The 23,649-nt window shown below is 47.8% G+C and overlaps 1 protein-coding gene across 2 annotated transcripts in view; it reads left to right on the top strand.

Moving 5' to 3' along the window:
- Positions 1-23,649, top strand: part of SYT6 (synaptotagmin 6) — a 60,818-nt gene that overhangs the window by 9,593 nt on the left and 27,576 nt on the right. The window contains exons 2-3 of one of the 2 annotated variants that reach the window (XM_025401595.1): positions 4,202-4,550; positions 6,105-6,663. In XM_025401595.1, the coding sequence (XP_025257380.1) occupies positions 4,202-4,550; positions 6,105-6,663 (908 nt within the window). Of the gene's footprint in view, positions 1-4,201; positions 4,551-6,104; positions 6,664-23,649 lie in introns of those variants that run through there. The other variant, XM_025401605.1, reaches the window with a different exon arrangement.

Below are 23,649 nucleotides of genomic sequence, written 5' to 3'. Positions count from 1 at the left end.
ATTACAAGTCATTCATCTTTTCCAGTGAAGTCAGAAGTCTGGGGTGATGAAGATGGTGGAATTTCTTAACATTTCAATCATCAAGCAAGCCAAACAAAACTCCTCTGCTAGCTTGTCCACAGTAACGTTTTTGCAAACCCTGCAAGGTATGCCCTTGGTTCGGAGCCTTCTGACTTCTCTACTCTGAGCAAGAAGAGGCCTTGGACTCAAAGGTTCATTCCCAAATTTGGAGAGGGAAGTGGGATGGGAGGTTTGCTTAATAATTTCTCACAAAGAGGGGCATCCCTCATAGGGGCATACCCTTTTCTTGGGATAATGGGCATCCCTGGGGTTAGGGGTGGGCTGGGGGTGGGGCAGTGAGTGCCCACCTCCAAACCAATCACAACATTTAAAACACCATTTTTATAGCAAAGCTCTTGAATAGCCACAGGAATGGAAGAGGACAGCTCTAGGAATCATTTGTACATGAATACCTTGGAGATATTGTAGGTTCAGTTATAGACCGCTGCAATAAAGCATATATCAAAATAAAGCAAGTCACACAAATTTTTCGGTTTCCCAGTGCATATAAAAGTTATATATATTTACACACACACACATACACACACACACGTAAGTTATATATACTTATATGTGTGTGTGTATATATAAGTTATATATACATATAAGTATATATAACTTATACATATATACATATGTATGTATATATAGATATATATAACTTTTATACTATACTACTTTTATACTATATATGTATATATATACACACATAACTTTTATACTATGCTACTTTTATACTATATATACATATATGTATATAGAACTTTTATACATATAAGTATTTGTAATTTATATATATGCATATGTAAACATATATATAACTTTGTGTAATTCTATTGTGCACTTAATAGGCTACAGTATATTTTATAAAAATATTTTCTAAAAATAAATAGAATTATTAGAATAGCATAATAGAATTAAACAATATATATACAGTATAAAATATGCATATATACAGTATAAAATATACTGTAGTCTATTACGTATATACAGTATATACATATATGTGAATATATACAGTATAAAATATACTGTAATATACTGTAAATATAATGGCATCAAGAATGGTGAATCCTATTCAGATGGTTTTCAATTTACTTTGACCAGATCCATCAGAGGAATCACTATCAGTGGCAGCTAAAGCCTTACAAAACGTATACAATGTAATATATATACCTATACATATATATACATGTATACAGTGTAAAATATACTGTAGCCCCTTAAGTGTGCAATAGAATTACACCCAAAAACAACATATATCTTCATTTTAAAAACTTGATTGCTAAAAAATGCTAACAATCTGAGCCTTCAGTGAGTCTTAATCTCTTCTTGATGGTGGAGGGTCTTTCTTCGATGTTGATGACTGCTGACTGATCAGTTTGGTGGCTGCTGGTGGCTGGAGTGGCTGTGGCAATTTCTTAAAATAAAAAAACAGTGAGTTTGCTGCGTCAATGAACTTTTCCTTTCACTAAAGATCTCTCTGTAGCATGTACCGCTGTCTGAGAGCATTTTATCCACAGTAGAACTTCTTTTAAAATGGGAGTCAATCCTCTCAACCCCTGCCACTGCTTTATCAACTCACGTTATATAATATTCTAAATCCTTTGTGGTCATTTCAACAATGTTCACAGCATCTTTACCAGGAGTAGATTTTATCTCAAGAAACTACTTTATTTACTCATCCACAAGAAGCAACTCCTCATCCATTCTTCAGGCTCCACTTCTAATTCTAGTTCTCTTGCTATTTCCACCACATCTGCAGTTACTTCCTTCACTGACGTCTTGAACCCCTCAAAGCCATTGATGATGTTTGGAATCAACTTCTTTTAAATTTCTGTTAATGTTGATATTTTTACCTTTTCCCCTGAATTATGAATGTTCTTAATGGCATCAAGAATGGTGAATCCTATTCAGACGGTTTTCAATTTACTTTGCCCAGATCCATTAGAGGAATCACTCTCTATGACAGCTGAAGCCTAAGATTTGAAAGTTGAAGTTACTCCTTGATCCATGGGCTGCAGAAAGGATGTTGTGTTAGCCGGCATGAAAACAACATTAATCTCCTTGCACACCTCCATCACAGCCCTTGGGTGACTAGGTGCATAGTCAATGAGCAGTAATATTTTGAAAGGAATCATTTCTTCTGAGCAGTAAGTCTCAACAGTGGGCTTAAAATATCCAGTAAACCATTCTTAAACAGATGTGCTATTATCCAGGTTTTGTTGTTCCATTTTTAGAGCATAGGCAGAGTAGACTGAGCATAATTCTTAAGGACTGTAGGATTTTTGGAATGATAAATAAGCATTGTTTAAGCATCTTAAAGTCATCAGCTATGTTAGCCCCTAAAAAGAGAGTTAGTCTGTCCTTTGAAACTTTGAAGCCAGGCATTGACTTCCCCCTTCTAGCTGTGCAAGTCCTAGATAGCATCTTCTTCCGATATAAGGCTATTTCTTATACACTGAAAATCTGTTTTTCAGTGTAGTCACCTTCATCAATTATCTTAGCTAGATCTTTTGAATCACTTACTGAAGTTTTTACATCAGCACTTGCTGCTGCTTCTTTGAACTTTTACATTGTGGAGAGGACTTCTTTCCTTAAACCTCAAGAACCAACCTCTGCTAGAATCAAACTTTTCTTCTGCAGCTTCCTCTCCTCTTTCAGTCTTCATAGAATGAAAGAAAGGTACTGTCTTGCTCTGGATTAGGCTTTGGCTTAAGGGAATGTTGGGGCTGGTTTGAACTTCTGTCCAGACCACTAAAGCTTTCTCCACATCAGCAATAAGAGTATTTTGCTTTCTTATCATTTGTGTGTTTGCTGGAGTAGTACTTCTGATTACCTTTGAGAACTTTTTCTTTGCATTCACAACTTGGCTATGGGGCACAAAATGCCTCACTTTTGGTCTGTCTTGGCTTTTGATATGCCATCCTTACTAAGTTTAATTATTTCTAGCTTTTGATTTAAAATGAGAGTCATGTGACACTTTCTTTGACCTGAACACTTACAAGTCAAAGTAAGGTTATTAATTGGCCTAATTTAAATATTGTTGTGTCTCAGCAAATAGATAGGCCCAAGGAGAGGAATGGCCAGCCAGGGGAGCGGTCAGAACACACACAATATTTATCAATTAGGTTGGCCATCTTACGTGGGTGCAGCTCAGGACGTCTCAAAACAATGACAATAGGAATATCCAAGATCACTGATCACAGATCATAGATCACCATAACAACTGTAATAGTAATTTAAAAGTTTGAAATAATGTGAGAATTACCAAAACGTGACACACAGACACAAAATGTGCACATGCTGTTGGAAAACAGCAAAAGACTTTTTCAAGGCAGGGTTGCCACAAAGCTTCAGTTCGTAAAAAACACAGTATCTGTGAAGCACAATAAAGTGAAGCATAGTAAAATGAACTGTGCCTGTATTTAGCTTTGACGTACTCTGTGTAGATCAGATTCCAACTTAATAGAAGTATTTATTGAGCCTACTATGCACAGACTTCTGGGAGTACAGAAGAACATAATCCTTGCCCTTAAAGAGACTATGCTGACTCTCATTCACTTGAAGTCAACTCAATGTTTATTGAGTTCCTGTCTTGGGCTCAGTGGGGATGGGACAAAGAAGAAAAGAGGATGAGTTAGCCAGTGTCTGCCCCCCCAAGGTATCACAGCCTGTTAAGGAAGTAGGCTGTAGACAAAAATGACTAGGTCTGGCCATAGTAGCAGCTTTAATAGAAATTCAAACAGCGTCTGAACATGCATGCTTCACGAATTTGCACATTTGCTTAGGCTACTATTTAAATTACTTTCCTTTCCCTGTGCACATGCCAATAGGCAGTAGAGAAGACAGCCCAGGTGCTCCCCAAGCTGGCTGGGGGGTGGGGGTGGGGGCGGGAAAGAGGATGATGCTGGAAGAATCAGATTGAGGTGAACACAAGGCTGCAGATATTCCACGAAGTGGACAATCAAGAGTCAACCCTGAAACCACCTCTCCCTCTGACCTGGCAGCTTTCTCATGACCATTCTTCTCTCTTCTTCCGTCTTTGTCCCTTCTGTGTGCCCCCTCCTCCAACACCCTCACCCGCTTCTCCCCGCCTCTGTCTGTCTGTCCCTCCCTGCCTGGCTCATGCCGAGGGCAGGCACCTCTGTCAGCCTCCTCGCAGTTGTAGTTATTGTGTGTGGCGTGGCCCTGGTGGCAGTTTTTCTCTTTCTCTTTTGGAAGCTGTGCTGGATGCCCTGGAGGAACAAGGAGGCCTCCAGTCCCTCTTCTGCTAATCCCCCCTTGGAAGCCCTCCAGAGCCCCAGCTTCAGAGGCAACATGGCGGACAAGCTGAAGGACCCCAGCACCCTGGGCTTCCTGGAGGCGGCCGTGAAGATCAGCCACACATCCCCAGATATCCCAGCTGAGGTGCAGATGTCGGTCAAGGAGCACATCATGCGTCACACGCGGCTGCAGCGGCAAACTACAGAGCCAGCCTCATCCACCAGGTGAGGAGTGGACCCCTCCCTTCCCTGATCCCACACCTCCACACTCCCTTAATATATCTATGGGATTCCAGCCTGTGAGGATCAGAGATCAGAAATAATAACACATATCCTTTGATGGAGAAATATGTCAGAAGATGTGATCCATGATGGGTGATCAATGAGGAGGAAAGACTTCACGAAAGGGAAACCTTTGAGGCTGGTTGCTGTACATGTGGTGTGCACTTGGGGTATGTGTGGATATGAGGGTAATGGAATAGTGGAATTGGGGAGTGTCCGATGTTTGGAAGGAAAGGCTTCAGGCAGAAGGAAGAGAAGGGCAAAGGCCTAGAGAGGTAAGAGTTCATGGTGTGTTTAGGGATATGTCAGTAAAGCCCGATAGCTACAGTCTGCAGTGCATGGCAGATAAGGCAAGAGAGTCTTAATAGTTTGAGAATGAGGATTCCTTTAAAGCCTTTCAGAGTTCCCTGTATGACAACAATTGTAAATACATACAGCATCCTTTAACTGAAAATAGCAACAAGAAAAACGTAACTACAAAAACCTACCCCAAATTCAGAAACACTTTTAAAAGATGTGGCGCAAGCATGCGTAAGGCATTGTATTTACTCAAAACTTAGGGCTCTGATGGATTCCTAGGTCCCTGCAATGGCTCTCCAGGCCCTCAGGGGACCAACCAAAGAGAATGAGTCCTGATCTTCAGACTGGAGGCCAGGAATGAACATGCTGGGGGTCACACTGACAGTTTGTCATATGGCCTTGGGCAAGTTCCTCACCTTCCCTTAGCCTCGCTTTTTCCAACTGTAAAATAAGGCTGATGACTTTTATATGGCAGTTGTGAGGAGCCAATGGAAGAATGAATGTAATCGATAAGGAGAGCTAACACATATATTGCTTATGATTATGCTTGGCTCTGTTCTAAGCACTTCATATGTAATCAATTCATTTTACTCTCACAGCAATCCTATGTGGTCGTTACTTTTATTATCCTCGTTTTTATGGCACAGAGAGGTTAAATAACTTTCCCAAGATCTCAACTGGAAAGTGACAGAGCCAAGACTGACCTATGCAGTCTAACTCCAAAGCCCATGCTTTTACCACTCCGCTGCCTGCTGTATAGCAAATGCCCAACAAATGGAGATGCTGATGATGGTGATGAAGGGGGTGCCACATTGATGATAAGAAGGGATGGTCCTTCTCTTAAGGGATCTCATGATTTAATAAGGAAACCAGAGTTTTGTCTACTAGGAAGTAAACCTAAAAAGCAGGTAACAGAAAAGCAGGAAAAAGTGATTATGATAACAATGGCTAACATTTATTGAGCTAACTATATATCAGGCGCCATTCCAACTACTTTACATATATTAAGACATGTAATGCTCACCACAACCTTGTACACCAAATGTGTGCAGAGGAAAAGTGGGGTCAAGAAGAGGAAGGAAGAGGGGGCTCAACAAGGGATACAATGAGCCAGGGCTTCCAGGCTCGTGTCTGCCTTCATCCCCCTTCCCCTGAGCCCTGACCACACTCCCTCTGCCCCCTCCTGCCCTCTACCAGGCACACGTCCTTCAAGCGCCACCTGCCAAGGCAGATGCACGTCTCCAGTGTAGACTATGGCAACGAGCTTCCACCAGCAGCAGAGCAGCCCACCAGCATTGGCCGCATCAAGCCTGAGCTCTACAAGCAGAAGTCGGTGGATGGGGACGATGCCAAGTCTGAGGCCACCAAAAGCTGCGGGAAGATCAACTTCAGCCTACGTTATGATTACGAGACGGAGACCCTGATTGTGCGTATCCTGAAGGCTTTTGACCTCCCTGCCAAGGACTTTTGCGGAAGCTCTGACCCTTATGTCAAGATCTACCTCCTGCCTGACCGCAAATGCAAGCTGCAGACCCGGGTGCACCGCAAGACCCTGAACCCCACCTTTGATGAGAACTTCCACTTCCCTGTGCCCTATGAGGAGCTGGCTGACCGCAAGCTGCATCTCAGCGTCTTCGACTTCGACCGCTTCTCCCGCCATGACATGATTGGTGAGGTCATCATGGACAACCTCTTTGAGGCCTCTGATCTGTCTCGGGAAACCTCCATCTGGAAGGACATCCAATATGCCACAAGTGTGAGTACAGCCCTGTTCCTTGGCTTTTTGAGGATTAGTGGTTCTGGGTTGGGTTGGACATGTCCCCAACCCCTCATTTCCTAGAGACAAATGGGCCTTTTCCCTTTGGGATATGAAGAGGGACTCTGGAAACTGCCCAGTGGCCCAGCCTACCCTTGCACTCTGCCCCAGGTTGGAATGGCAGACAGCAGAGTCCCCATGTAGCTAGGAAGGGGAGGGATTTTTTATCTGTGGCTTCTGGTTGCATGTTCTGGGATGGTTCTTTCTACTGAGAGTACTGATATAGAGAGTACTGATATAGATACAGAAACCTGGCATAGGCAATCGAAACAGGCCATATCAATTAGGCTGAACCAGGCTATGCTGCAGCAGCAAACGATCTGAGGATTTTGTGGCTTTAGACAACCAAAGTTTATGCCTTGTTCATGTTTTGTGTGCTTTGCATCTGGGCTGGGGACTCTACTCCACCTTGTTACCTGGGGACCCAAGCCAACAGACGCTGCATTTAGACACGGGCCCCCACAGTTAAACATCAGGAGGAAGAGGACGTGGCAAATCATGCACTATTTATTAAAGCTTCCACGCAGAAGTGACACATGTCACTTCCACTCCCATTAGAACAAGACACATGGTAACTCCTAATATCGAGGGAGAAGGGGCAAATTAATCCTACCGAGTGCCCAGAAGGAGAGCTGGACATACCTAATGAACAGCACGAATGACGACACAGAGCAGAGTCCCTTCGCTTGGGCATTGTTTTCCCAGTCATGTATGGGAGATGGGGGAGGCCAGCCCAAAAGGAGACCTGACTAACCCCTACACAGGAGGTGGGTGCTGGGCTGTTTGCAATCAGCTGAAATTAACCAGGGAAGGTTTCAAGGAGCTGGGGCTCAAGTTGGCTTTTAAGAGAAAGGAGCACAGGTTTGGCACAGAGAACTGGAGAGGGCACATCTGGAGCCCTTCGGTCTGGCATAGCCCTTTGCTCCAGTCCCGAGTTGAGGAAACTGTATAGCTGCGTCCTGCAGGTATAGCTAGTGTCCTCTCTCTAAGCCACCCCCCCACCCCCAGGCAGCTAAGAGCTCAGTGGGGGCGTTCCCTCCAAGCTCCAGTGGCCTTGCATCTGCTGTCTTGAGTGCTAACAGGTTGAGCAGCAACCTGGATATTTCCTGCGCTGTATCTCTGAGGAGGGGCGACCCCACTCTGTCTGCAGACTCCCGCTCAGATAGTCAATACTCAATATCTCTGTGTTGAGCCTGTGAAGAGAGGGGCTGGGAAAATCAGCCCTGCTCTGGCGTGCAAAGGGTGTAAATCTTGATTTGTTCGAAGTGAGAAAGCTTGGTGGGCTCTGCTTACACCCCAGGAAGAGTCTGGGGGACACCCCATTCTCATAACTTGTGCTGACTTTGACCAGTCCAGCCCAATGGCCCAGTGCCTCCCCCACCTTTGCTTTCCTGAAATGTCATCCCTAAGAAGAACATAAGTAGCCGGCTGGCTAGCAGGCAGACGGGGTGGATCAGAACAGCAGCTGTGCGGCAGCCCCGGGCCCAAGCGCTCCACCCCATAAATCACTCTGAAGTTTACATCTGGTGCAGCTCTTCCCTGTGGTCTCCTTAGGCTGTGGTTTCATTATGGTAACTGGGCAGGTAGAGAAAAGCAGCTCAGCCCTCCTCAGAGTGAGGCTGCCACCCAGGGAAGGGCGTGAGGGCCAGCTGAGCAGAGCTCAGCTCAGCCCTTCTAGGAGCCTCCTTTGCTCCTTGCCAGAGTCCACCATCTGGTGTCTTTGGCTCTAGGCATGACTGGAAGCCTCATGCCTGGGATAAGCAGTCTGTCCCCAAGCACACTTCTCACCTGGATACACCTTTCCATATCCGAGAACCCCGTGGCTGTCCTGCCCTTGTCCCATCACCACTTCCCCAGCCTGGCTTCTGAAAAGGGCAGATCAACCAAAGAGCATGGAACAAATCACCACCATACTCATCATCCTCAACTATTATCGTTATAGCCCCCCTCCCTCTCCTCCTCCTAAGAACACTGCCAGGCATGGGGGTGAGGGGGGCCTGGGGTAGGAAACAGCCTCTTTGACCCACAGAAACTTGTCATCTAATTACAGAGACAGGAAAAGTCCATGCAGTAGCTGGCAGTGCAAAGCAGCAAATACGATCCGCTGTGTACAGTTGTAGGAGCCTTAGAGTTAGGACAGCTGGTGAAGGTCTCCTGGATAAGGAGAACTAAATCAGGTGGAGAAGGACAGTCATAAATAAGTCAACAGCCCAAGAGGAAGGGACAGCATTCCAGCCAGGTGCAGAGGGAGTCCAGGCACAGCGGGAGTCCAGGTGCAGAGGGAGTCCAGGTGCAGAGCGAGTCCAGGTGCACAGGGAGTCCAGGCGCAGCGGGAGTCCAGGCGCAGCGGGAGTCCAGGCGCAGAGCAAGTCCAGGTGCAGAGGGAGTCCAGCTGCAGGAGTTTCCCAAGCTGCAGAGCCGCACCCATGCTCAGCCAGTCTGTCTTACTGTCTGAGCTGGATGTTTCTTCTCAAATGAGTCCCCTGCCACCCTCCAACCCACAGCCCCACCAGCAGATAGAATTCTCAGGAGCAGGTTCATCACCCTGCCAGGCAAGGACTCAAGCAAAAAGAGGGGGAAGAGGTGCAAGAAGGCTGGTGCTTGTACCTATTTGTGGTGCGGTCATATTTTAATTATTTGGGGGCCAGGGAGGCCCAAGTCATCATAGTCACCAGGAATGACAGAGCACTGGGTGTATATGAATTTCCACAGCCAGCACAATGGGGAGCAATACTGATGAGCTGAGCACAGCCAACAGCCAGCTCCCATCTCTCCCATGTGTCTGATTCCATTCCCAGAGCTGCCCTTTGGACCTGAGCTCAGGAATCCAGCAGCTTCAGAAAAACAGCTGACATTTCTGCCTCTTGCCTTTGCCAACAAGTTCTCCATGTCAGGCAGGCCTGTTCCCACCTCTCTGCCTGGTGCAAACCAGTCCACCTTTCAGAGCCTAACTGCCGTCATCCTCCATGTGGCCTCCCGGTCTCACAGCAGCTGCCTCTCCAGTGTGTTCTCTGTATCCCCAAGTTATATCCTGAGTCATATTCTACCTTGTAAAGTCCTTCCAATGGCTCAGGAATGGCTTGTGACCCACATTTGACTTTCTCTTGTATTTTCCCTCAGGGCTGAGTGTAAGAACCCAGTACTTTCTTGTTAAATGACCAGTGGCTTACTTAATTCAATTAAAACTATATATGGGTGCCCAAGGAAAAGACTATTAAAGAAGCAGTTGGAATTGAATGGAGTTAACCTGGGAAGGCTTCTTGGAGGAGAAGCAGCTCAAGTAGTATTTAGAAAATGGCTTAGAGCCAGGCTTGGTTGGGAGAGACCCAGCCTGTGCACTTGTTCAGAGGTGAATGGGATGGTTTGTGTCTGGGGTAACCAGTCAGATCAGGTAGTCTGGACCAAAGCAGAGGGTCCGTGACCCACACGCTGAGCAGAAGGAAAGGTGCCATGAGAAAGGGGACTTGGAGGCTGCTCTGTGCTCACCAAAGTGATGTGAATGCTGCCTGTGTTGCTCCCTGAGTTTGTGCAGGGGAATCAGATTGAGCCCTGGCAGGTGGCACCAGGCAGGTCCCTTGTTCCCGCCCCCACCTTTGTGCTTGACTTGAAGTACCAAAGCCTGAAACATTTGCATTGTTTTCTCACAAACACAGAACCCTGAGCTCAAGGCTAGTGAAGGGGAGGTACACATCTGGGGAGTCTAGCTCTTTGTTAATTGCAAATCTTAAGCCTCAAGGGACACTCACCTCCCTACCCTAGATTGTTCCAGAGGGAAGTCTGGGCAGCACAGCAGCTCATATGCCCCACTGGCTGGAGAGCCAGAGCAAACCGGGCCTGCAGGACAGTCAGAGGCCTCTTGCATTGCGTGGAATTAAGAAACTCAGGCCTGGGATGGAAATTTTGGGAGTTCACCACACCCATTCCAGCCCTGGGAAGCGCTGCCCTCCTGCTTCCCCCATCTCTCCTCCTGCCTGGCTTGCCCAAGGGCCCCTGATGGTCTCTTGGGCATACCCAGAGCTTTGCCACTCTCTCCAACTAGAGCTTCAATTGGCTAAAATCACCATGCTCTTCCCTCCTAGCGTCTTCTGCCCCCAGTCTCATTATTTCTAAATAAAGCTGTAGATTTATCATTATAATAGAGCTGCTGTCACCCGGGTTTGCTAACATCTCTAATCTTGTAGTTATTGCTACAGAGGACTCAGACCCCACCGCACACAACTATTCCTGTGGCTATTCCCTCTCCTTCACTGTAGTGGGAGACGAAGGCTGTAATTGGGGCCATAAATATGTGCTGTGTTTGGTGGTGCTAATGGATTCAGCCATCTTCCTGCCTTACCAGGTCCCTACTAGTTTAGAGTGTGCGTGTGTGTGTGTGTGCATGTATGTTGTTTTTGGACTAGGCTAGCGTGTGTGTGTGCATGCATGTGTATGTGTATGTTTGTGAGTGTGCATTTGTGTGTGTGTGTGTTTTAGGGGTGATGAAGTGTTCCATATACTTCCAGAGAACCTGGACTGAGGGTATGCAGGGAGGAAGGGAGGCCTTAAATGGTAGAATAGCCTCTGGTCGGAAATGAGCAGAGCTGTGCAGAAGGAGTGCAGGCTTTATTGTCAACCCACCCTGAGTTGCATTCTAACTTCCTCACTTTCTAGCTTTAAAACCTTGGGACATTATCTAAACTGTGCCTCAGGTTTGACATCAGCAAGACGGGGATAATAATGGCTTCTAGTCCTATTGGTATTATATGTAGTAAATGAAACAGAGTACACAGCCACCCAGGACAGCACTGTCACAGAGCAATTGCTGAGCCCTATTCCTCTGGTGCCTTCCTGCTATAACACTCCCAGGCCTGACCTTCCCCTTCAGTCCAGGTCACCTGTTCTGACTGGTTGTTGGATATTATGATTCCTTTTTTATTTCTTGTCTTGGCTATGCCGTGTGTTGTCTGTGTGACCTTGAAAAAGTGACTTTCCATCTCTGGGCTGCATTTTCCTCAGTATTAAACCATCTCTAGAGGCCTGTGATTCTCAGCTCCTCCCCCCTAGGAAGTTCTTGGCTCTCATGCTTTCACAGAACAGAGCTACCCATTCTCTGGAGTGTGGTCTCCATAGCAGAGGCCTAAACCGCACAGTGATAAGCCACCGGGCAGAATTTCCAGACATCTTCACTCTTCCCTTAAATGTCAGTAAGAGTCAGGCCTCTCTTCAAGCCCTTGGGGAATGTCCTCTAGGAGGTTTCTGCCACAGGGGAGGCCCCATCAGCAACCCATCCTCCTCCTTTTCCCATGAGCCACCTTCCTATGCCGGCACTCAGCTCCCTCCCTCCCGTTTCCTTCCCAATCCCCATTTACTGGAATGTGCCGGTCATTACTTATTGAGCTCCTGCTAGCTACCAAGGGCACAACCTGCTTTGCCCTGTTTCATCCTCACCACAATGCTTATGGTGATCCCCTGTATGTAAATAGACAAATGAAGTTTGTTTAAGTGACTTACCCATTGTCACCCAAACAGAAATAATAAAGCCAAGATTTGAACTCATGATCCTTATACCACCAGAGGGAAGCATGGTTACATTGTTTCTTGGGACAGAAAATAAACACTGAAATTGTGCAGCTCATCAGGGGATCCAGAAGAGTGTTTTGTTCTGTTTTTTCTTTGTGGGCTGCTTAGGTTCTCTCACTCATCTCAAAATCTGGTCATTTTGGAGAGTAGGTTTGGTGCTGACATTGGATTCCTTTACCTTTTCCCCCATTTCCTTTCTGTGAGCACTAGGTTTGACGTCCTTTCTCTTTAGTTTAATAGCTATTCATTGAATGCCGACTATGTGCTGGTCAGTGCATCATTGGTCACTTGTTGAATGCAGAGCCATGGGCTGGGCTATGGAAAGGAAGGCAGAGCAAGAGCCCTCCACATCAGGGTGCCCAGGCTGATGGGAACTGTAGGAGATGCCTGTGCCCCCCAGACCCCAAACCCCTCATACACAAGGCACACACCTGGGGACAGACCAGTCCAGGATGCTTACAACACAATTATGCAAGCTGCTGCACTGCAAGCCATGTGCACAGGTGTTAGGAGACGTGAAGAAAAGAAATCGGAGTCAGATGAGATTGCTCTAGAAAAGCTGCTTCTAGAAAAGAAAAGTTTTAGGCCAGGTTATGTTGATGACAGTGAAGGACAGAGCATGATAAAAGAGGAAGTCAGAGGAAGGCAAGTATGTTTCTTTGTTCTCTTTGGACTTAGGGAAGGATCTAGAGAGAACTTCTCTCTCATAAGATTGGGTTTCTTTTCTTTGTATAATAACTACTTGCAGAGTAATTACTATGTAGCAGGCACCAGGCTGGGAATATGACTTCAACTCCAGTCCTGCCCTGAAGACCTTGCAGTCTGATGGGGGAGGCAGGAAACCAGTTCTGTCGTCTTGGGGACATGCAGGTCCCTCACTGGCCCAGCATGTTGGGGGAAGACAGGCCTCCTGAAATGAAATTGCCTTGCTTGCCTGAAAAAATTTTCTGTTGCATCCTCTTCTCACGCCCACACACTCAAGTCAAATGAGATCCCAGAGTGGCCACAAAAGGCTTTTTCAAGTAGAGCCAAAGAATCAGCTAATTGATCCACTGTGACTCATTGAATCACCCGGGGATGAAGCCTCCCAAAGCTTCATTGACCGGCAGTTCGACACAACGCCTTCAAAGTGTCCACCTTGGATCTCAGGTTTCTAGGTCTGTCCTGGGCAGGAGATGGGCAGGAGTAAGAGGTAAGCGTATTGAATCTTCATCCACTAAACAGGTCTTCAACGAGCCCTCAAAGAACATAGTTGGGTCCTAGAACAACTAACTGGGTATTGAAGGGACGAACATAGTCCTTGCTTTCAAGGGACGAACATAGTCCTTGCTTTCAAGGAACTCACAGTTCAACAGAGGTTTCAGAGCAAGTAAAATCTAATGAAAGGAACACAATTATTTAAATTACATTAAAAGGAAAAAGGGGGAGATTGAGGTGAGTATTGAAGTGAGAAGAGTGAGTGAGTGGGATGAGGGATACAGATGGCTGAAGGAGAATTCAGGAACAAGAACTGAGCTTTGGGAACGCCCACAGCCAGGATGAAGGAGAAAGAGCGGCAGGCAGCAAAGAGCACCGAGCAGGAGGAGATCAAGAGAAAGGGAACAGAGGAAGTCAAAGGAGGAATCACTTGGGAATTATTCATTCAGCAATGACCTGTTTAAGCATCTGCTAAGTGCCAAGCATGGTCCTAGATGCTGAGGATGCAGCAGTCAACAAAGTCCCTGCTCTCGTGGAGCTTATGCTCTAGTGGAGGAAGGCAAATGACTAAGATAAATAGTATGTCTGAGAGTCATAAATGACATGGAGAAAATGAAGCAGGAAGTGTGATAGGAGAGTTGGGTTGGGAAGGGTAGGTTGCGGAGGGTGGGCAGGGGAGACCTCCCTGAGAGGGTGCCCTTTGCATAGACCTGAAATATGAGAGAGAACCCTGCAGATATTTGCAGGAAGAGAGGTCCAGGCAGAGAGAAAAGACCCTGCAGTGGGATGGCATCTGGCATGATCAAAGAACAAGAAAGAGGCCAGGCACATTGGCTCACACCTGTATTCCTAGCACTTTGGGAGGCTGAGGCAGGAGGATCGTGTGAGGCCAGGATTTTGAGACCAGCCGCTGGCAAAACAAGGAGACCTCGTCTCTACAAAAATTAAAAAAAAAAAAAAATAGGCATGGTGGTGCATGCCTATAATCCCAGCAACTCAGAGGCTGAGGTGGGACAATCGCTTGAGCCTGGGAGATCGAGGCTGCAGTGAGCCATGATCACAGCACTGTGCTGTGATTCATCAGACTGGGCAACAGAGCAAGACTCTGTCTATAAAAAAGAGAGGGAGAGGAAGAAAGAAGGAAGGAAGGAAGGAAGGAAGAAGGAAGGAAGGAAGGAAGGAAGGAAGGAAGGAAGGAAGGAAGGAAGGAAGGAAGGAAGGAAGGAAGGAAGGAAGGAAAGAAGGAAGGAAGGGAAAAAAAGAGAAAAACAAAGAACAGCAAGAGGACCAATGTGGCAGAAGCAGAAACAGGGCTGGGGAGGGGAAAGAGTGAAAGATAAAGTGGGAGAGGTAAGAGGCCCGAGAGGTTAATATGGTTCCACAACCAAAAGTTCAAAAGGATCACTGCAGCTGATGGGCTGGGACTAGACTACTGTACACAGTCAGAGCAAAGGCAGGAAAGTTAGTGGGGATGTGATTGTCCTGAAAAAGAGATGACAGTAGGTTGAACAAGGATGGTGGTAGGCTTGCGCCTCTCTTTGAGCAGTCCAAGTGAGCCCAGCAGTGGCTCTCCCAGCTGCCTGGCCCCCACCCACCTGGATCAGAAGCCACCAGGTCCTTGGTAGGGCTGCAGGGCTCCCTTGTGTGTTCACTGCTCAGCAGGAGCTTTGCAGCTCCCCTGTTGTCTTTGCTGGATGTTCATTTGCCCCCATGCTCCCCTGGGCCTGGTCTCATAATCCTTGTTATTCTCTGACACCCCCTCCCTTAGACCAATGGAAATGTCCAGTGCATCCTACTCACAGTTTATTCCTTCCACCCCTGCCAATGCAGAGATGGATGGGACCTCTCCTTTGTACCTCTCACCAAAGCAGGGGAGGCGGTGAAGAGCCTGGCTGCCTCCCTGGAAGGATTTCTTGGTCAGATGGGAACATCAAGCAAGGAGCAGCTTTTCCTGCTCCAGAATAGTAACAGCAGCCCTAACCTCAGACCTCATGTCCTGTAGTGACTAGGAGGAAATTGGAGGTTGGAGGGTGCAGGGAGGGGTCCCTCCATGCTCAAAGCTCAGATCCTGAGAATGTGCCTCACTGTGTCCGGTCCCAGGTTCTAAAGCCAACAGGACCTTGACTTTTCTGGGACTGCCCAGGGGGCCAAGGCTCCTCTAGAGAAGGATTGCTGAAAATCCACCAAGAGCCCAGAAAGGAAAGAGGAGAGGTGTGGGTTCCACACTCCATCCCACGGGCAGCCTTCACTAGGGCCTCCATGGTCAATCCGGGAGTCGGGTCACACACTCCCACAGCTGAGCAGCAGCAGGTTCCTTCCGCCACAGGTGAGGACTCCAAGTCCACAAACGGTTCCTGCTGCAGAGGTGACGGATGTGCCCCTACCCTTCCACACTCTCTCACTTGAGCCAAAATTAGGACCTGTAGCTGTTCTTGGTTCCAGGGGGCTAAAGGTTTCCCATGTGATGCTGGAAAACAAAGCTAATGGTCCAGACAGGGCTCTGACCTGCAGTAAGCAGAGCTGCTGAGCTCTGCTGGCCTTGGGTGTTCTTATTTAAGTTGTTTCTAAACTTGGCCTTTCACAATAGGTCCTTCTCCGCTGCTTCAGAAGAAATGGCCTTACAAAGCTGCCAGAGGCCCAGACAGTGGAGACAGTTCCACGTTCACTCTTGATGAGTTCCCTAGCCTCCAGACAGCCCCATTGCCCACTCAGGCCAGCTTCCTGTAGGGCACAGCTCCCACTGGCAACCAGACCACAACCCTGTCTTCCCTCCCTCCCTCTGCTCACAGCCTGCTTCAGCACAGAGCTGGTGGGCAAGCCGACCCTGCCCCCAGCCCAGTGTGCCCCTCATTAGTATGCTGTGCCTCTGGATGGAATAAATATCTAATCTTTCCTTTACAAGAGGATGAATGGGAAATCATTAGGCAACGAGCTCATGCATCAACAAAAAGTGATTTCTCCAACACAGATGTACTTCTCATGCTTCCCCCGACCTTGCTCCCAGAACATATGCACTTGCTTAGTGCTTCCACCGCCTAATAACACACAATGACATTTTCTCCTGGAGAGAGACTATTTGGTCGCAAGGAAAGCAGCAGCCAAACATCCCCTCTGGGCACTGTCACAGACTTTCGAACTCCAGGATTCATCCAGGAGGAAGGGAATGCAGTTTTCTAGATCAGCAGCAATTCAGAGAGACTAGGGTCATGGGGTGTAACTATGACCAGAATAGCAACCAACTCGGGAGAATTGGAGCAGTCCCTGAGGGGCTTCACATTTTCCTGCGGACCACGGTGTTATGACTCCATATTTTCATGGACTTGGGGGTGGTCAGAGCTAGAAAGAGCCTCGGAGATGACCTGGCTCAACCTCCTCCTGCCATAGATGAGTAATCTCAGACCAGAGAACTCTCACACCTTGCTTGGGGTGGTTGGGAGTCAATGCAAATCTGGGCTCCAAAGCAGGTCTTATGAGACCCAGCCCATGCCCTTCCTACTGCCTTCCTAGTTTCTGGATTTTTATAGGAAATTCTCTTGCCTTGTTTTTACTCTTTCCTTCCCAGGCCCCTGCCCACTCTCTGCCTTCATCCTGTGCCCATGAGCCTCTCTCTCCTGTAGGGAAGAGGTGAAAGAGAGAATTTGGAGTTAAAGGCATGAAATGTCAAAGGGCACAGAGCAAAAACCCCCTCCCCTATCCCAAAAGTTAGTCTTTTCCATGCAAGGAAGACCTAAGACCAGAAATAGGCAAACCAACAAGCAACATCAACAGGAAAATCAAGGAAAAAAGAGGCCATTTATCAAAGTGTTTTGACCCTGAGCCAATTAACTCCCACCCAAAATCTCCCCATGGTACATAAATATTTCTATCTTAGAGGAGGAAGGAGACAAGGTGAGCCATAGAGTATAGGTCAGCCTTGTCCAGTTGCTGGCATATTTTATAGTGTTTTAGTGTCAGCAGCAATACAGAAAACTGTGGTCTCTACAGCAGCCATCCTCCCCCTCCCTCCAGCCCCCACGCCCCTGCCAACCCTGAGCCCATCTGGCCCTCATTCATCCTCATCAGCCATCCACTGTAGCCACATTTTCCTCTCATGTCTGAATTGACACCTACTCATTCTCCATGAATATTTAATATCTTCCTTTCTGGACAAAGTCTGTGAGACCTTGAGGGCCTCTCTAGGGCTGCACTGAAATCTGGGTAGAAAGCTTTCCATGGAGTCCACTTGGCCTTGGGATGAGGGAATTAGGGTAGAGAGACAGCCCCCGGACAGGAGGAGCCACAGCACAATGTTCACCCATGTCTGGCCAGCACAGGCTGGCACTGCCCTCTGTCTTGATGGACTGAAAAGCACCAATGATTGCCTCAAAAGACTGTCATTTAGAGCCCTACCCGGCTGATTGTCTGGATGTGACACAATGTGGAGTTCACCAACATCCTTGACCGTGGGTCGGGTTTCCCTAGAAGCTAGTTTATGTTTTCTTCACAAAACCCGTGTCTGATATACTTGAAGTGGGAGGGAATGGAGGTGGGATCAGGAAGGGGTGCGAAAACAAGCCTCAGATGACAATTTATGTGCAGAATTCCAACTGCAGGTTAAGCAGGGTGTCCACCAGAGCTTCTTGGCCTCCTGTGTGCCAGGCTCTAAGTGCCATGGTTTATTCATTCCTCACCCCTGCCTTGCAGGGTCGGTACTGGTGTTATCCCCGGTCTTCAGATGAAGCAACTCAGGCAATCTGCTCAAGGTCACCAGGCCGGTGAGCAGCAGGGGTTTACCTGGCCAGCCGGCTGCATGTGCTCCAAGCCCTCCCCATCTTGCCTTCTCAGGAACTGGCTAACACAGGCTCCCTCCATGTGTCCTGCCTCTTCCTGGGGTGGGGAAAGCATATATGAGCATAGTCTCTTCTGGCACCAACGTTCCAGCTCTTCCTAAATGTCATCCTCCTCTTGGTCTCTGATGGCTCTTCCTTTATTGACCCAGTCACGGAACACGGGCCTAGCGCCAGCACACCCCAAGCAACACAAAGTGAGGAGCAGCACTTAACTGCAGTTCTGTTGTGATGGAGAGTACCACTTCCCAGCGGCACAGCAGACTGCTGATGGGCACCTGCCCCCAGCTCCCCACCGCTCCCATCATTCTATTGTCTTCCCTCTTCATTCCCCGAAAGTTCCAGGCCTCACATCCAAACAACTACACATCCCTCTTTCAATTGCCTGACTTCTCTCCAGCCCCAGCCCCAGCTGCGGCTCAGTTGCAGCCCCATCTTCTCACATTTAAAACCCAACAAGGTTGCTAATTGAATAACTGGCCATCATTTCCAGGAGCAGTGGGGACCCTAAGATTGTTATATTGCCTTTACCAGGCTCCACCCTCCATAGAAGGCTTTTATGGTTTCAAATGGCATTTGCTTTCTCTGTTTCCTAAGAATTTCTATGGCCATTGGCATTTCTGTGGGGCTTATAAAGCCATTTTCCTATATATGCCGAGAGAGGCCCCTCCTTAGGGCTTGGCTGGAGTTGCCACCTGAGATAGGAAGGCGGAAGCCACTTCCATCTCAACCCTCCCAGTTCTGCAAGTCTCCTGAGAATGAACCAGTCCTTCCGTCCAAAATGAAGCCTGAGAAGAAGGCCCCAGCCAGGTGGAAGAATTGGATGGGGTCTCAGCCAGAAAAGAGACAGAGTGTTAGAGATAAATGTCCATAAAAGAGAGGATGCCACTCCACGGGGACAGGCAGAGAGCTGCCAGGGAAAGACGTGAGGAGGGGCCTGTGCAAGTGTCCTGGCCACCTGGGGCTGGAGACCCTGAGGCAGTGTCGTTTGCTTTGTCTGTGGCTATTTCCTTTTGTTCACCTTTAGTATCTGAAGTTCTTTTTTATACTACCAGCCTCTTTCAAGGATGTGATGGGAACCAGGAGCAGGGTTTGGGTCTACACTTGGGTTGGAGCTTTAAAGAGAATTCAGGGACAGAACATGAAGGAGCACCTAGAACCAGAAAGAAAACCCAAAAGGAAAGAAGGGGAATGTCCAGGGGAAGAGACAGAGGGTCTTTCTTCAGCCACCCTGGCCCCCTGCCAGCCTTCTCCAGAGCTCCTCTCTGCTGCCCCCAAAAGGCTTTGCACCTTGTTTGAATAAAAGAGGTCACCGCTTTGTAGAAGGAGAGGGGAGAGGACAGCCTCTCATGCCACCCCTGCACCCACGGGAACGGCACTGGCGTGGGGCTCTTTCCCAGGGTGAGTCGGTCTCTCCTCGAGCCTTTGGTTGACTCACATCTCTGTAGTGACACATTGGACCATGTGCTAGGAAGAGTCCAACTTCCAGAGAGAAAAAAACAGCTCTGGCGGTGTGTCCTGACAACATGATAAGCACTTCCCTTCTTGAGAAGTTGGGGACAGGGCTAGCTTTGTGACTTGAGGCACCTGCTTGAAAATGCCTCCTCCACATTGTCAGAGTCATCTCCAGCTGAGTCACTCCTGCAGGGCCCTGTGAGAGCGACACTGCTGGGAGCCCTGCCCAGCCCCTCCCAGGATCGATACATCAGAGGAACTAGCTGAAAGTCAGCTGGAAGCAAAAAGGCAGGAAGGAGGGCACACGGAACAGCCAAGCTCAGAGTGCCTCGCAGGCCCTGGAGACAAGAAGGTGTGAGTCAGGATTCTAATGCTGACAAGCTGTGCTGGGCGGGCAGGCCCTGGACAGGCATTTTGAAAGTGGGGGATTAGGGCTCAAGGTGACTCTTATGGGGGAAATTATGAGAACCAATATTTCTTTGTGCTGCTGGGCCTTTTTGGTAGGTTTGTGGAGAACAAGAGGCCGGGGGAAAGGCTGGCAGTGAAGGCCTTTGTAACTCCGACTCCTGCTGGCAGGGTGTTTTTAGTGAATCCTATCCAAGTGCAGGCAGCCACCCAGCTCTTTTTAGGGAGTGGGCGTTCCCTAGGAAAGTATTCCCCCAACCCTATTTGGAGAATTTTTAGCAGAGAAACTCTGGCTGCGCTCCTGTCTGCGTCCTGCAAGAGATAGGGAAGCAGAATCTGAGCAGAGCCCTCCGCCACCCACCCTGAGTCTTCCGCCACCCACCCTGAGTCTGGCCAGACCCCAGGCAGCCCCCTGTGTGTGTGTACATAGGCTCATGTACACACACACACACACACACACACATGCACACGCTGTGTCCACCACACGCCAGGGAAGCAGCAAGGGGCCTGTTCCTGTTCCATCTTGTTTAATTGGCTTTCTGTCACTCCTCCTCCCCACAGAGGACTCCAGTCCCAGGGACATTTTTTAGTTCCCCTAAGAAATTCTGTTTGGAAAAGAATTTCAAGGAGAGCTCACAGCCTGAAGATGATGTGCCTTATGAATACCCTTAAGGGTGATTATAATAAAACCCCAACCACTTCCATGTCAGTTTGTGTCTCTCACGTGTTGAGAAAGGAGGACAAAGATTCTCTCTTCATTTCACTCACAGGGAAGCTGAGGCCCTGATAATGGTGTAGAGCCTTCAAGGCCATGGAGTCAGCTCTGGGCTCTCAGTCAGGATCCATGAGACCCTGCAAGGGGCATGGATCCAAGGGCAGACTCGGTGCCAGGCCCCAAGAGCCTGCAGGTAAGCAAGAGTTGGAGTCAGGAGGCTGGGGCTTGAAGCTGGCCTCTGCTGTGTGGTCTGTCAAACCACTTCACCTCTCTCTTTCCTCCTTAGCCAAATGTGGACAAGAATCTCTACCACAGGGCTGTGACTAGGGTGCAATACGATTTCCATGAGAAAAGGGCCTTCCTGGGTTCTTGCCATGGTTTATGGCTCTTGAATCTAACAACAATAACTAATGTGTTTATAAATGAATTTCCAAGGATATGTTCTTAGTTAACCTCAATACAGGAAGGTATCAGTATTTCTATTTTACAGATGGGGAAAACTAAGGAAATTCCCTGAAGTCACACAGTTTTAAAATGATAGAGCAGAGAACCAAAACTGAGATCATTTTCTTTAAATGCTCTATAACTCATATATTTTACCGTTCTTTGCCTCAAGGTAAAGTATTACATTCTTATTTTAGATATTTTAGAAAATGCAGAAAGCCACCAAAAATACATTTCACTAGAAGCCCATTCTCCCAAGAATACTGCAACTCACATTTTGATGAGCCCCCGAGTCCCCCTGTTGCTTAGAAAATGACGTGAATGCAGTGAAGGGCGGGGACTACCCTGCAGACTGTGAGGGGTTGATGCACTGGCTGGGTTGGGCCTACAAATGTCTAGGATTAAGGAATTTTGGAGGAATGCCGGAAAGAAGGGAAGATGTGGAGTGGAGAACAAGAGGGAGGAGAGTGCGAGGTGTGCAGGGCCAAGGCTCCGAGGAGGGATAGTGAGGACAGGCCTGAAGATCTGGCAGGCCCCAAGCCAGCCTTCTCACCAAAGACCAAGGCCACTGCCCATCTCATATCAGCAAGTCCTTGAGCATTCTGAGATGTTAGGAGTAGGAGGGGCCATGGTCTTCTCAGATGATGTTGAGATCCTAGAAGACACTCTGGAGAGTCCTACAACCTCACAGGGACTGCCAACCTCCCCCTGGGGGGGCTTGGGGGTTATGCAGACATCGCCTGTCCCTCTCTGGCCAGTTAGCTGCCCAGTGGGCAGGGCAGTAGGGACAGCTTCAACTAAGGCCCTGACTCTAGGCATGGACAGCGTGCGGTTTGATGCAGCTCTGTTCTCCAGCCAGGGCAGCATCAGTAGCTCCTTCAAGCCACACAACCCTGGGTATCTTCCCCGTGACGTAGGAGTAGGTCCCAGACAGCCATGCCCTCTTTACCAATCCCTGAGTGCAGGTGCCCCAGGGGCAGGGACCCCATCTCGTAACTAATAACAACAATATTAGTAACAAGTTACCTTGCCTTTATATAGCACTATTGAATTTACGGAGCCTTTTTGCACACATTGTCTCATTTAATCCTCAGCAGGTAGGAGGAATTATCCTAATTCTGTAGATAGAGAAAATTAAGCTAAGAGAGGCTAAGTGAATTATCTGAGGTTGCACAGCATGTAATAAAAACATTTATTTATTTTGCTTGTCACTTTGTGTTGCTCCAGAAAAGATTTAACTAGCTTATAGGACATATGACAAGATTAAAAATAAGTTTAAAACATCATTAAAGAGTAGCAAAAAATAAGTGAAAGAAAGTAAAATTCTGGAGCCCAGAGAGTGCCCTACACAATGTGTACGCCCTGCCGTCCAAACCTGCCCAGAGGCAGGCCACATGAGTGACTTGAAGCATTCTGGCAGATAATACAAAAAGGGAAAGATAGTCACAGAATTCAGTGTCCATTAAGTAAAGACAAACCAGAGGCCTAGGAAACACAAAGCTATTCCTGGTTCTAGGACAGGAGAAAATTTTCTCCTGAGGGCATCACATGGTGAACAGCATCACGGGGGCGGATCATAGCGTGGTCTTTGAATTCTGAGACCTCCTGAACACCTCTATGCCTTCGGTTCTTCAACTGCAAAGTGGGGGTAATTATAAAACCTAGCTCACAAATTTGTTGTAACAAATACATGAGAATCTTTAAAAGAGTTTTGCCTTTTTGTTGTTTTGTTTTGTTTTTTAAACGGAGTTTGGCTCTGTCGCCCAGGCTGGAGTGCAGTAGTGCGATCTCAGCTCACTACAAGCTCCGCCTCCTGGGTTCATGCCATTCTCCTGCCTCAGCCTCCCGAGTAGCTGGGACTACAGGTGCCCACCACCACGCCCGGCTAATTGTTTGTATTCTTAGTAGAGACGGGGTTTCACCATGTTAGCCAGGATGGTCTTGATCTCCTGACCTGGTGATCCGCCCGCCTCGGCCTCCCAAAGTGCTGGGATTACAGGCATAAGCCTGGCCTAAAAGAGATTTTTAAAAACAAGTTACTGAGAGAACGTGTAAAGCTCCGTCAAACCTTACTCAGTCAGAGCTCCAGAAGCATTGGGTGAATAATTCTCAGGGACAACCTTTCAGAAAATCAAACTGGCTTGGCATGGTGGCTGAGGAAGACCCTGGGGTCTGGCTGCCTTTGTTCAAGCCGTATCTCCACACTCTTTAACATAACATCTCCATGCTTGTTCTCTCATCTGTAAAATGTGGGTAAAACTTACCCTTTTCCATAAGGTTGTTGTGAGGATTAAAGAAGAGAATTCACACAAATCTCAGCCAAGT

The sequence above is a fragment of the Theropithecus gelada genome, chromosome 1 (genome assembly GCF_003255815.1).
Source record: "Theropithecus gelada isolate Dixy chromosome 1, Tgel_1.0, whole genome shotgun sequence".
Classification (NCBI taxonomy): domain Eukaryota; kingdom Metazoa; phylum Chordata; class Mammalia; order Primates; family Cercopithecidae; genus Theropithecus; species Theropithecus gelada.
This window is presented reverse-complemented; position numbering and strand designations above follow the sequence as displayed.